This window comes from Mustela putorius, unplaced genomic scaffold, assembly GCF_011764305.1.
Source record: "Mustela putorius furo isolate JIRA1106 unplaced genomic scaffold, ASM1176430v1.1 tig00000129_pilon_pilon_pilon, whole genome shotgun sequence".
Lineage (NCBI taxonomy): Eukaryota > Metazoa > Chordata > Mammalia > Carnivora > Mustelidae > Mustela > Mustela putorius.
Window position 1 is genome coordinate 33,128,990 of NW_025421290.1, and position 13,879 is coordinate 33,142,868.

At 33.4% G+C, this 13,879-nt stretch overlaps 1 protein-coding gene across 12 annotated transcripts in view; it reads left to right on the top strand.

The window, feature by feature from the left end:
• Nucleotides 1-13,879, top strand: part of CEP128 (centrosomal protein 128) — a 378,971-nt gene that overhangs the window by 45,050 nt on the left and 320,042 nt on the right. For all 12 annotated transcript variants that reach the window (XR_006604280.1, XM_004739137.3, XM_013058015.2 and 9 more), the window contains one exon: nucleotides 2,803-2,919. Coding sequence is in view for 11 of the 12 variants with exons in the window: in XM_004739137.3 (XP_004739194.1) it covers nucleotides 2,803-2,919 (117 nt within the window). In the remaining variant the exon portion in view is untranslated. The remainder of the gene's footprint in view (nucleotides 1-2,802; nucleotides 2,920-13,879) is intronic.

A 13,879-nucleotide genomic window follows, 5' to 3' on the forward strand; every position in this document is an offset into this window, starting at 1 on the left:
ATATATATACTATCAGTGTTTTTCTCCTCATGGGTGGTATTAGCAGATTGTATTTATTTCTTTTTATCATTCTTTATTACTTATTTTTAACTGTGGTAAAATTTACCATTATATCACTTTTTAAAAGATTTTATTGACTTATTTGAGAGAAAGAAAGAGTTGGGGTGGAGAGGCACAGAGGGAGAAGGAGAAGCAGACTTCCCACTGAGCAGGGAGCCAGACCCCAGGGCTTGATCGCAGGACTCTGGGATCCTGACCTGGACCTAAGGCAGATGCCTAACTGACTAAGCCATCCCGGTACTCCTCATTTTTTTTTTTAAAGATTTATTTTTAAGCTTTAGTTTAAGTTGAGAGAGAGGGAGAGAGAGAGAGAGAGAGCACCTGAGTTGTGGGGGATGAGAGAGGAGAGTGAGTCTTAAGCAGATTCCTCGCTGAGCGCAAGGCCCAATGTCAGGCTTGATCTCACAACCCATGAGATCCAAACATGAGCAAAGACTAAGCGTCTGATGCTGAAACAACTGTGGCACTGGCTAGGCGACCCTATCACTGTATCACTTTTAAATGTTAAGTAGTGTTATGCACATTCACTGTTTCAGAACACTTTTTACCTTGCAAAACTGAAACTACACCCATTAAGCAACAGCTTTCTGTGATACCCTTTTTCCAGTTCCTGGACATCACCTTTCAACTTTCTGTCTCTATAACTTTGACTACTCCAGGTATCTCATTTAAGTGGAATGATACAGTATATTTGTTTATATGTGCATTGGCTTATTTCACTTAGCATAGTGTCTCCAAAGTTTATCCATTTGTAGCATGGGTAAGAAGTTTGTTCCTTTTTGAGACTGGATAATACTCCATTGTATGTGTAACCACATTTGGTTGATCCATTTATCTGTCAGCGGACACTTGGGTTGCTTCCATCTTTTGGCTCTTGTGAATAATGCTGCTGTAAACATGCGTCTACAAATATCTCTTCAAGACCCTCTTTCAATTCTTTTGGGTATATGCCTAGAAATGGAATTGCTTGTAACTCTATTTTCAATTTTTTAAAATAATCAACATTGTTTTCCATATAATCTGTACAATTTTATATTCCTACTAAACTAACAGTGTACCAGGGTTCCACTTTCTCTCCAACACTTATTTCCTGTTTTTTTGGTTTTGTTTGTTTTTGGTAGCAGCCACCCTAATGAGTTTGAGATGATCCTGTATTTTTTTTTCTGATAAGTTTTGCTATTAATTACTTTTTAAAAATTAATTATTTTTATTAACATAGGAAGTGTTACTTGCCCCTGGGGTATAGGTCTGTGTATAGGCTTACACACATCACGGCACTCACCATATCACATACCTTCCCCAATGTTTATAACCCAACCACCCTCTCCATTCGCTATTAATTACTTTTTATATTCAGAGTGAACTATAAAGGTATTTATATTTCCATTTTGTAAAAATTGCATAAATTAACAACCTTTTATTTTTTAGTATTTCTCCAATATTATTTACTTATACAGCAGGTACTACATTTATTTCGATGCAGTTGTAAGTTATTTATTGGGGTATTAAAGTTGATTACTATGATAAATCAGAAGCTTGATGATGAACGGTATTTTGAGTTTTTAGTAAAACACTATCAGAGTAAATATCTTAATTGTTTTTAAGCAATAAAAGGTAGAAAACCAAGAATTTTCATTCTTAGTAAATATTAGCTGCTAATTTTTTTTGATAGAATATCAAAAAATATTTTTGATTTTTTTGATTTTTTGATTTTTTAATATTTTGATTTTCAGGTTTTTTAATTAATTAAACTTATGTTTACCAGCATCATTTTAAAAAATTGATTTGATGTATAATTTATCATAAAGTTAACCTGCTTTATGTGCACAATTCAATGCTTTTTAGCAAATGTACTGAGTTGTGTAATCATCACCATGGTCCAGTTTAGAACATTTCTGTTGCCCTAGTAAGACTCCTTGTGACCAGGACCCTTCTGGCTGTATAGAATTGTTAGCAAAAGATTTCTTATTACAGGGCTATGTTTATTGCTTCTCTTAAATGAACCCAAATGTCTTTTATCCTCCCGTAGCTTCCTGCATGAAATATGCACATCATCAAATAGGTAAATTTTATTTAGGGGACTGTATGGTGATATGCATGAAATGTATTTGAATTTGTACAACTTTTAGCAAGGAAGATCTTGCATCAGAGAAAACATTCTTTTATGTTTATTTTAGAGAGTCCCAATTAAACATTTTTCTGTTTGACTTTAGTTTTTGATCTTTTACAGCTGGTTTATTTTCTGTAGATCACAGTAGAAAAGATTGACAAGCTAATGAAAAACACATTTAATTATTTGCTGCTCATCGACATCAAAACTTTTCTAGGCAGGTCATGTTATAGAAAATTAAAATGAAAAAGAACTAAATAGAACAGTTTATCATTAATAGAATAAAAAATGCTGTCTTGGCAAACTTGGTATTTCCCTTCTACTTCACCAGAGGGCACTCTTTTCTAGTATATTTTAATTCTGATCTATTGAATTATTTTACTTTGAAAGATTTAAGTCTTTTATTGGGATCCAGGTTTGGATTATTTAGAGGCTAATGATTGTTTTCTTTTGTAACTTTCAGTCCATTTTTTTGGTGAGCTGTTTTATAATAGCATTAAAAAGAACACTATAAGCAAGACATTTTTAAATGCTTAGGTGGTAGTGTATCTGGCATAAAATATCTCTTCAGTATATTCTCTTTTTGCCTAACAGCTCTGTAATGTCACTGTTTTTTGTCTCTTCATGTTAAGGTTTCAGATCGGGTGGAACGACGGCTTCAGGAGATAGAAAGAGAGATGCGCACAGAACGAGAGCTGGTGGAAAAACGTCAGGATCAGCTGGGAGTTATTTCTTTGCAGCTACAGGAGGTTTGTGAAAAAAACTTTCTCAGAATGTAAATCTTGAGTTCGGATAGTTTGGATACTTATTTAGCCACTGTTAAAATTGTTAGAGTTCCTTGGTCATTGCATGTATATTTCAGTGCATCTGAGAAGTATAGCATGTACATTATCTAGTTCAGTGTGTGAAGATAGCCCTATCTGGTTCAAACCCAAAGTCTACTGCTTGCTGGCTGTGGTGACCTTGGGCAAATTCCTTCGCTTTTCTAGGCCATTTCCTCTGTGGAAAATGGAAATAGTAATAGTATTTACCTAATCATGTTGGTGTGAGGATAAATGAGTTAATGCTTGTAAAGCACTTAATATCTGGCATGTGCTCAAAAATGTTAACTGAAAGTATGATTACTCTGATCATTTTTCCTTGGCGTGAACTAGACCTCAGGGGTCAGCGAACTATGGCCACTGGGCCAAATGTGGCCCATTGCCTAGTTTTTGTAAATAAAGTTTTATTGGAACACAGCCCTTCGTTCATTTACTGTTTGTAGGTGGTCTTTTGACACTGTGGCAGCACTGAGGAGTTGTTAAAAGAGACCATATATCCCACAAAGGCTAAAGTATTGACTTTCTGGTCCTTTTATAGAAGGTTTGCCAACCCCTGGACTAGACTATAGTCATACCATTCCAAAACTGAGATCGCTTACCTTTTAGGTACTTTTTTTATTTTGAAATTTCAGATTTAGGAGGAAGTTGAAAAATTAGAACAAAGGATTTCTGTATACCCTTTACTTAGATCGCTCTAATATTCACATTCTATATGTATGTTATAATAATAATAATAATAATAATAATAATGTATAAGTTGCATATTACATATACATAATTTTCTGAGCTAGTTGCAGATGTGATGTAAATACTTCTACACCTGAATAATATTGTATGTATATTCTCTTCATTCTCTTCCTTAATCATAGGAATTTAATACTGGATTAATACTATGATATAATCTATAGTTTTTATTCACATTTAGCCACTAACATCCTTTTCTGGTCCAGGCTATATACTACAGGGTCACATACTGCGTTTGACCATTGTTTCTCTTTAGTCTCCTTTGATCTGGAACAGTTTTTTCAGTTTTTCTTTGTCATTTATGACCTTGACAACTTTGCAGAGTACTGGCCAGTCACTTTGTAGAAATCTTGCATTTTGGTTTGTTGATGCTGTCTCATGACTAAATCCAGATTCAGGTGACGGATTTTTGGCAGGAAATGCAGAGAATTGGTGTTGCATTCTTCCCAGGGTATCTTATTAGAAGGCATATAAGGCATCCCATTACTGGTGAAAGCTGAACATTTGGTTAAAGTGTTGTCTGCCAAATTTCTCCACTGTAAATCTTAATAGTATGCCTTTTTAAGTATTTACTTTATGTGGAGATTCTTTGAAACTTGAAAATAGCTTATTATCCCATTTTCACCCATAGATTTTAACATCTGTTAATATTCTTTCATGAAACAGTTATTACTATAAGTGATGCTAAATAGTGTTTCTTTTTTTTAACACATTCTATTGCTTTTTCTGTATTTATTAATTGGATTCATACTGTGAGGAAAGGCTTTGCTTTTTCCTTTTATTAATTAATGGTGTAGATTTGTAAATTTCATTGTATTATGTTGGTTATGTTTTATTACTATCATTATAGAAAATTGATTTGTTGAAATTCCTTTATTTTTTATTTTTTTTAAAGATTTTATTTATTTATTTGACAGAGAGAGAGAGAGAGAGAGAGCTTACAAGTAGACAGAGAGGCAACCAGAGAGATAGGGGGAAGCAGGCTCCCTGCTGAGCAGAGCGTCCAATGTGGGGCTCCATCCCAGGATCCTGGGATCATGATCTGAGCCAAAGGCAGAGGCTTAACCCACTGAGCCACCCAAGCGCCCTGAATTTCCTTTAAATGTGTCTTAGATCTATACATAAAGTATAAAAAATTGAGACAAAACAAAAGATTTTAAAAAGGATTTCTTTTTCTTTTACAAAATGATTTTCTCTAAAAGTGGTGTTCTATAAATGCATGTATATGTGCTTGAAGATCATTGACCCTTATAAATTGGAGGATTAAAAAAAATTTTTTTAATTGTTAGGAGATACTGCCAATTGAAAACTAGGTGCAAAAATGGCAACCCTGAAATTATAATGTAAGCAATAGAACATCTACTTTTGTTTTCTAAAATTCCATTTTCCTCTATTTCACAAAAGGAGGCATACCCTTGTTAGTAGGTAATTACTTTGAGGAGGATACTTTGTTGAATAATTAGATACAGCATGTGGGTAGCCTTCTTTTTTAAACCTTGATTTTTATACATTTGTTCTCAAAGTAAATTGCATCTGGTGAGCATAAGAATAGACAATTGTTCTTTTTTGCAAGAGAAAATTAGAGAAATTTTCCATACTTATTTTCTTCTTTCTTTGCAGAATGCATAAAATTACAAAGAGGGAGAGTAAGATTGCTTCCCATCCCTGTTCTTGAGAAACCAGAGCCTGAATATTTGCATTGTAATTGTCAGTTTGACTAAAAGCTTGAGCTGTGATTTAGAATTTCATCTCTGACAATACAGTAGAGGATCGCTATTGATAAGAAATGTTTAATTTCATATTTTGTCACTTTAATATAAGTGGTGACCCATATGCTTTTAAAAGGTGGTTTTTGGATTAAACAGTGCAGTGGAAGCTGGAAAGGATTAATATAGGCTGATATGTTTTCCTTCTCCCAAGTTAAGTGGCTTAGGCTGATCTGGAAAGGTCATGTTTAAGGAGAGGAAACACTTTGCTTTCTTTTCAATATTAAAAAATACTTTTGCAAATACTTATACTGTATGATGATAGTAATTGATATATTTTGTTTCTGGCTATGGTGAGAAAAATGAATTTTTAGATGAGTAAGGAGATCTGGACTTTTAGCCACTGTGTTCTTCTGCCTCCCTTAAAGCTATATATAGTTCAATGTTAGTGAAAATTAGGACATTTAAAAATTGTTAAGAGATTAGAAGTATTCATTAAAAATTCCAGGATATCAGCGATTTCTAGGTATAATGTCGTATTATGGGGAGGCAGTGTGTACTTTTGGCTAAAACTAGCTTCCTTTTAGTGATCTAATGAGGTCCTTAGGTCCTTGGAGCTTTATCTGTTCCCATTTAATGAAAAGTACAGTATTAATCATTGGAAATTGGTTGAGGAACAGCCACTCTCCTCTTCCTATTTAGTGGTCTTAAGGAATTTTGCACTCTTTAATGAGTTGATCTATGTTTTTTCCCTTTTGTGGTCTAAGCAGGAAGGCTATGGACACTCTGTAAACTGCTTCCTTGAGTCTCAACTAACTAGTCACGTGCTTCTGATGTCACATGAATGTCAGATTTTCTTAACTTGGTAAGGATCTTCAACTGGCCTTCAGACTAAATTGAATATTTTATCTTTGTCTTCATTTGAATGACTTAAAATGAAGTACACGAGATAAATGGTGGGTGCATATTTGTATATGCCTTTCAGAACATTTCATAGAATATTAAAGTGCTAGTTCTCCCACTTACTCCCACCAGTAATATGCCATGCTTGCTAGTGATTTAGGGTAAATCAGGTGCCTCAAGGTTGTAGGTACTTCATGGAGAAGTTTATGGGGAAGTTGAAGAATGGAATCTTAATTGAAGATGGTGAAGATTAGTAGGGGATTGGTACTTGTAAGATGGGTGCTCAGCTCAGTGGTTTTCAGTCTGTACATCTATGAGAAAACAGATTATGTGAGCCTCATCAATAATGTTAAAGCCTTGTACAGAAAAGTTAAAACAATAGATTTTTTTCCCGATATTTTTCTTCATCTTTTGGCATCTATACCAATTGTGAAAAGCCTAATGAAGAAATGCTATTTGTTCCTTCCCAGAAGTGTCACTGTGGCTCCAGAGATGCTGAGTAATATGGATACTTCACCTAAGAAAAACTTTGGGAACAGTTTATAAATGTATTTAGTTTGAACTCATTAAGGGAGAAGCTTCTAAGGAAGCCAAGAATGTATTCCTAATGTCCTCTTAATGGCTTTAGCATTTCCCTTGAGACCTCTGTGTCATTTCAGAGGAGAATCTAGTCAGGCATATGTTCTAAGGTGTCCTTATTACCCCTTCCTTTAGAGACTCCCCTGCTTGGCTTGGATTGACCAGGAGACCTTTCTGAGGCTGGTAGATTTTGGACTTCACTTATCTTCCCAAGGCTGAATTGTATAACTTTTGCTTGGCACTTTACCCTTCTGTTTCCATAGTCAGTGCCCCGATATTTTCACATACAAGTATCCCCTTCCCCACTGATGTTACTTGATGCCTTTTAAATAAATGCCCCTTAAATCACTCTGACATTGACCAGCCCAATAAGCCTCCCTGGGCTTTGAGAAAGACCATTAGACCATACAATTCAATGGGAGTTTAAAGTACAAGCTCCGTGGAAAGCATGAGGGAGGCCCAGAAAATGCACATTATTTTCCTAGTCCTTGGGACATGAGTTCTAGAATGTGGTCCTTTTGAGGCTTGGGTGACCAGGTGGGATGTAGTAAGCACTGAGTAACACAGTTGGGGGGACATGCAAGGACATTCAGACTACCAACGGCATGAAAGTAGAGTATCACAACAGGACAACTACACATGTGCTATTCTGTAGGAAAATGTGTGTAGCTAGGGAAAATTCTAGAACTCTTCCTCTATTGTTTATTCTTTATGGGGTGGAGCTCTATGTGTAGGTTAAGTCTGAGCCTTAATTTAAGTCCTGGTTTTTATTCTTTTAATAAACTCTAATCCCATTAACTAGTTTGCTCTTTTTGCAATGATGGGAAGCAGGCTCCCCGCTGAGCAGAGAGCCTGATGTGGTGCTGGATTCCCAGGACCCTGAGACCATGAACTGAGCTGAAGGCAGAGGCTTAACCCACTGAGCCACCCAGGTGCCCCTCTAGTGATCTATTTAACATGAGTTTTTTTTTTCCCCCCCAGGTTATTACAAATTACTATTTCTTGATATTTAATTGTATTCTTTTTGAACACTTTGCATTTTTAACATTTCACATAGCATGTACTTAATAAATATTTGTCAAATGCATTAAGTAGTGACCATGTTCATACATTGTTTTGATCCACTGTTTTAGTTTTATTTCTTACATAATTCTTTTAACATTTTTATTAGGTAATTTAATATGAAAAGTATTTATTCATACATAATTTAAATGTATAACTAAATGTGATCATATCATAAATGCTCATACATTCTCTTTTTAATGCAGCTTTTGTTTTATTTGCTTGGCTTATTCTCCCCCCCCCCCCCCAATTCTTATGTATTCTCTGATCATCAACCATTAACCCCATTCCCTAAGAAAAAGGAACCAGTGTGAACAGCCTGGTAGATTGATCCCTTTATATTTTCCTTAATCATTACTCTTAATTATCCTAGACAGATGTATATGGGCCATTTATGCCTTTGCATATATAGGACTTTTTTGGTATGTTTCATTTTAATAAAATGAGATCACATTTTACACACACACATGCACACACAATTCTGCTTTTTGCTTTTACCTCTCACCAGTACTTTCTGGAAATTCCTTGAACTAGCTTATGTGGTTCTAACAATCTTTTATTACCAGAGATGAATTTTTATTATAATAGAGGCTATCAGATTATTTTTTCCAAAAGGTTCTAACCTTTTACATTTCTGTTAGTAAAATGGTTGAAAATGGCACTTTTCCCTACATTCTCTTTAATTTTTGCCAGGCTTATGGGTATCAAGTGTTAACTCATTTTTATGTTTATTTGCATTTCTCTATTAGTGAATTTGAATATCTTTTCACATATTTTTTTTGGCAGTTTGCATTTGTGCCTGTGCAGATAGCTTGTTTATCATTTGCTCATTTGAAAATATTAAATTACTGTGTTTTCCCTCAGGAATTTTATTTTTTTAGTGGCACGAGGAAGGAATCTGTTATTTTTTTATGTGACTAATGAGTTGCCTCAGCATCATTTTTGAATAATTTGTCTTTCCCCTCTGATTTAAATGCCACTTCTGTTATATATCTAGTTTCCCATGGTAGCTCTCTGGTTCTATATGCTTTTCTATTGATCTGTTTGTCTACCCCTGAACTGATATCATTTTATCTCCATTATTATAGCTTTCATTATACTTTGGAAAATGATAATGAAAATCTCTTGTCATGTTCCTTGAAAAATCCTGCTGGCATTTTGATTGTAATTATACTGACTACATAGATTAATTTGAAGAGAGGTGTTTTCTAGTGTTCTTCAATAATGTTTTATAATTATATATAAAGGTCTTATTCATCTTTTGTTGGACTTATTCCTAAGTATCTTTCTATTGTGAATGGAATATTTTCTTTTATTACATCTCTGATTGGTTAGTTATAGTATATAGGAGTGTAATTCATTTTATGCATGGCTCTTGTATGCAGCAATTTTGCTTAGTGATCTTATTTTATAATTTGTTAGCAGCTTTCATGTATTACTATCATGTACTATATATACTGTGTAGATAATAATATATGAAATGGAAGGCAATTTATTCTTTAACTTTATAATTCTTTGTCGTTGCTTTATTGTATTGGCTAGAAACTTAAGTGCAATGTCGACTAGAAATAAAGAGCAAGAATTCTTGCTTTTTTTCTGTTTTTATAGGGATGCTTCTAAACTGTTAATCCTGTTGCATGTGTTTGCTCCTGGTTTTTTCAATGCTGTTCTCTATCAGATTAAGAACATTGCCTTCTATTCCTAGATTTTGAAGAGTTGTGTTTGTTTCTTTAAAAAAAATCACAATGTGTTGTAGAATTTATCAAATACTCTTGGTGCTTGCTATATTTCTTTTTTGATATTGAAATATGGTTGACTTTATTAATCAATATTGACCCCTCCCAGCATTTATTTGGTTATAATGTATTATTTTTTATACATTGCTGAGTTAATTTGCTAGTGTTTTCTTAGGACTTTTATATTTCTATTAATGATTGAGGGCTTATAATTTTCTTTGTACTGCTCTTTTTGGTTTTAGAAGCAAGGTTACATTAGCCGCATAAAATGAATTAGGTAGATTCTTTTTCTCTTTTCTAGCTCTGTTTAAGAGAGGTACTGTCTATTTCTTGATTGTTTATTAAAACTCACCTATAAAACCATTTGTACCTTTTATCCTTTTAGTAGCTGAGGTTTTCAGTTTTTTTCTTTTTTGTTTGTTTGTTTTGGTCTGTATAGCTTTTTATTTTTTAAAAAAGTCAGTTTGGTAATTGATGATTTTTTGTTATCCATTTTGCCTGTATTTTGAAGTTAATTTTAAAAGCAATCATAGCCCTGATTTATTATTTTTAAATCTTGTTTTGAAGCTATATACTTTCTTGCTTAAATATTAGCTATTCCTTTTTCTCTACTAATTTTGCTAGACATGTGTTTATTAGTTTTCATTTTGATTAGCTTTATTAGTCCATCAACTTCTGTTTTTAACTCTATTTTTTCTTCCTTTTTTGTTTTTAGGATTGCTCTGTTTCAGTTTTTAGATTTACAAGTTGAAACATTAGCTGATTTTTCTTTTAAAAATTACTGTGAATTTATCACTAAATTACCATATATTTTGATATGCTGTTCTTTTATGGTGGTTTATTTCTAAATCTTTTATAGTTTCTTCTATGACTTTCTCTGTAACTTAAGACTTACTTAGGAATGCCTTTTGAAAAATCCAAATGTGTGTATTCTTACTTAACTCTTTTTATTATTAATTTTTAATTCCTTTGAAATTTGTTGAAACTTCCATTTTGACACCTGGTACCATGATCAGTTTTTTTGGCAGATATTATGAGTACAAAAATTTAACACATTTTCAGTTTAGCATATGGCACACATACATGCACACTCCTATAATTTAGTAAGTCAAGTTAGTAAATTTTGTTGTTCTGTTCTTTTGTGTTCTATTAAATATGTCCGTCTAGAACCTCTCAGTATAAGGATTGTTAATTTCTCTCTGTGATTTTTTTTACTAGTTGTTTTTTATTTTTAATTTTGTTCTATTTTGTGTCTGTTTCATGGATATGAATTAATTACTTCTTGGTCAAGTATTTTTTAATCTGTAGTGTTCCTCGTGATATTAGCATTCTTTTGAGTTACTGTCTTGGCATATGATTTTTCAGCTATATTTTAATCCTTACTTTGTAACTTATTTTTTATGCTTTTTCTTATAAACACCTTACAGTTGGACTTTAAAACTATCATTTGATAAATTATGACTTTTTTAATGGCTGGGTTAGTCACTTTTTCTTAAAATTATTGATGCATTTGGAAATGTTTTTATCCTTTTGTTTTTTTAACATCTTTTCTTTTTTTGTTGTCCTCCCCCCCTTTTTTTTTTGTTTTCTACTGGATTGAAATGTGTTATATATTCATTTTTATACTTCTGGCTTTTGTTATATTTCCATTTTTTAAATGGTTTTTCTCAAATTTAAAAATTGCATCTATAACTACAAATTGTTCTAAGAAATCTGTGCTCTAAGCACAGTGATTTCCTCTCGTGTCTCACATGAACACTTTCTTCAGACCCTCAGCAAACTTACATCTTTCTCATCCTTTGGGTTTAATTGTTGCCATCTCTTCAGAGAGAACTGCCCTGCCCCTCCCTTTTCTAAAATAGCTCTTTTCTGAAATGCCTGGGTGGCTTATTTGGTTGAGCCAAACTAAATAAAAAACCTAGACTCTCGATTTTGGCCCAGGTCATGATCTCAAAGTCCTGAGATCAAAAAAAAAAAAAAAAAAAAAAAGTCCTGAGATCAAGCCCTGAGAGGAGTTCTGTGCTCAGCAGGGAGTCTGTTTGAAATTTTCTCCCTCTGCCCCTCCCCACCAAAATAAATACAAACAACTAAAAAAAAAAAAATAGCTCTTTTCTGTCCCATTGTTTTCTATCAGATCATATTACTTTATCTTTTCATAGCACTTAACACCATCTATAACTGTATATTTGTTTATGTTATTGTATGACTTCCCCACCAAAATGGGACTGCTGTTGGCAAGAACTTTGTCCATCTCACCTGTTTTCTGGGGCATGTAATTCAGTGTTTATCCCACTGCAGAGAGTCTGTTAATAGTTGTTGAAGAAATTCCCATTGTTTTCACATGTAAGTGACCACTTGGTTGAATGTTGTTACACACTTGGTTAAAAAAACAAACTTTTTTTCTCTCTCAAAGATTTGTCTGTGTTGTATTATCCTACTGCTCTTATTTCTGCTAAGAAAGTGAATGTTAACAAATTTTAACCTCTTTGAAGTTGAATAGGCAGCAGTTTAAATGATTTAACTGAAATCCTACAAGCATTCTTCAAGAATTAAGGCAACCACGATTAAATTTTAACTTTTAAAAAGAGTATTTTGATATGGTACTTTACTGTTTTCCACATTATTTTGGGAATTTAGGACAGCTAAATTTCTGATTTCTTAGTGCCTAACAGACAAAGTTAGAAAAAAAAATTAGACTAGAACTGCTCAGATACATGAATTCTGAAAGTAATATCTCTTTAAAATATTAGTTATGGATTTCTGAAAGTGTTAATTCAACTGTGAGGATATGAATGAACCAACACCTTATGGTGTTGTTCCCATTATGGGTCAATATCAAAGGCTGATTGAATTTGATTTGGAGACATAGCAAATAATGGACAGAAAAGACTTAAGAGATACAGGTTTTTCCTTTGTAATTTTTGGAATGTTTGAAAATTCTTTTAATATGTTTCATAATTTATACTTACATGTTTCAAATTTAGATAAAAGTCTTAGGAGAGTACTTAGAAATAGGGAATTACTACATATTTTTGGCCACTAGTCGTCAGTGTTGAACTATCAATTGTGACCCAGCAGGCATCCTTCATTAAAGTCGCTAAACTATCTTGGAAAATGATGATAACATATATATATCTCAACTATTAGGACTCCCTGAAAGTGTACTTGGCACAAGCATTGCAACTGAAAAAGAATATAATTATCTAGCTATTGCTATTTGGAAATTTAAATTTGAAACAGTGTTGCTTTCTACAGTTGAAAAATAAAATATGACACACTGAGTACTATGTAATAAGACATCTGTTATATTTAACACTAAAGCTGTCATTTTTATGCCTTTTTGTTGGAGTTTCTTTCATTCTTCATATTTAGGGTTACAATTCTTCCTTCTTTCCTCTCTCCTCCTTCTGTGGAAAAGATCTTTTTACATATAGTAAAACAGTTAGAGACTCTAATTTGATTTGAGAGTTTCTGTCACTGGAATCATGTATTCCCATGCCCTTGTCTGTGGTTCATGTATCTAATCTATGCAGCAATGTCCCAAAGATACTTTCTCTACATTTTTATTTTATATAGATGCAAACTTTTTCCAGTTATCATTTTCTTTTCCTTAATCATCACTGCCTTTGTACCTTGTCGTCCACCCAATCCAGGAACAGTCATTTTCAACTGGCATTCTATGTTGATTTCCCTTTGTGTGGTCTTGTTTGTGTCTCTTTCACCTGATACAAAGTATTTTTTTGTAGCTGTATGATTCCTTGCATTTCTGGTTGATTTACATTTGTGTTTAGTACCCTAGATTGATCTCTCTCTCTCTCTCTCTCTTTTTTTTTAAACCTGAAGCTGTGGTATTACTTATTACTCAAGAAATAAGAAGTTGCTTAGGTTTTTCTAACATCACTTACAGTCAAGTTAAAACACTATTTACACGTGTAATCTTATGTCATCATTCCATGGGCTTATTTGGCAAGGAGAAAAAGTTGTTCAGTTTCCTATTTTTCATCTGGGATTGAGATCCTGAAGCACTGTTAGCTAGTATCAGACTTGGATGGGAATCAAGTTAGAGTGGTACTGTGATTTAAAGCCACAAAGCCTGGGCAGACTTGGGTTGCTGAAGCTCCATTTCCTGTTCTTTCCCCTCCTGACCTGGGAACTTGT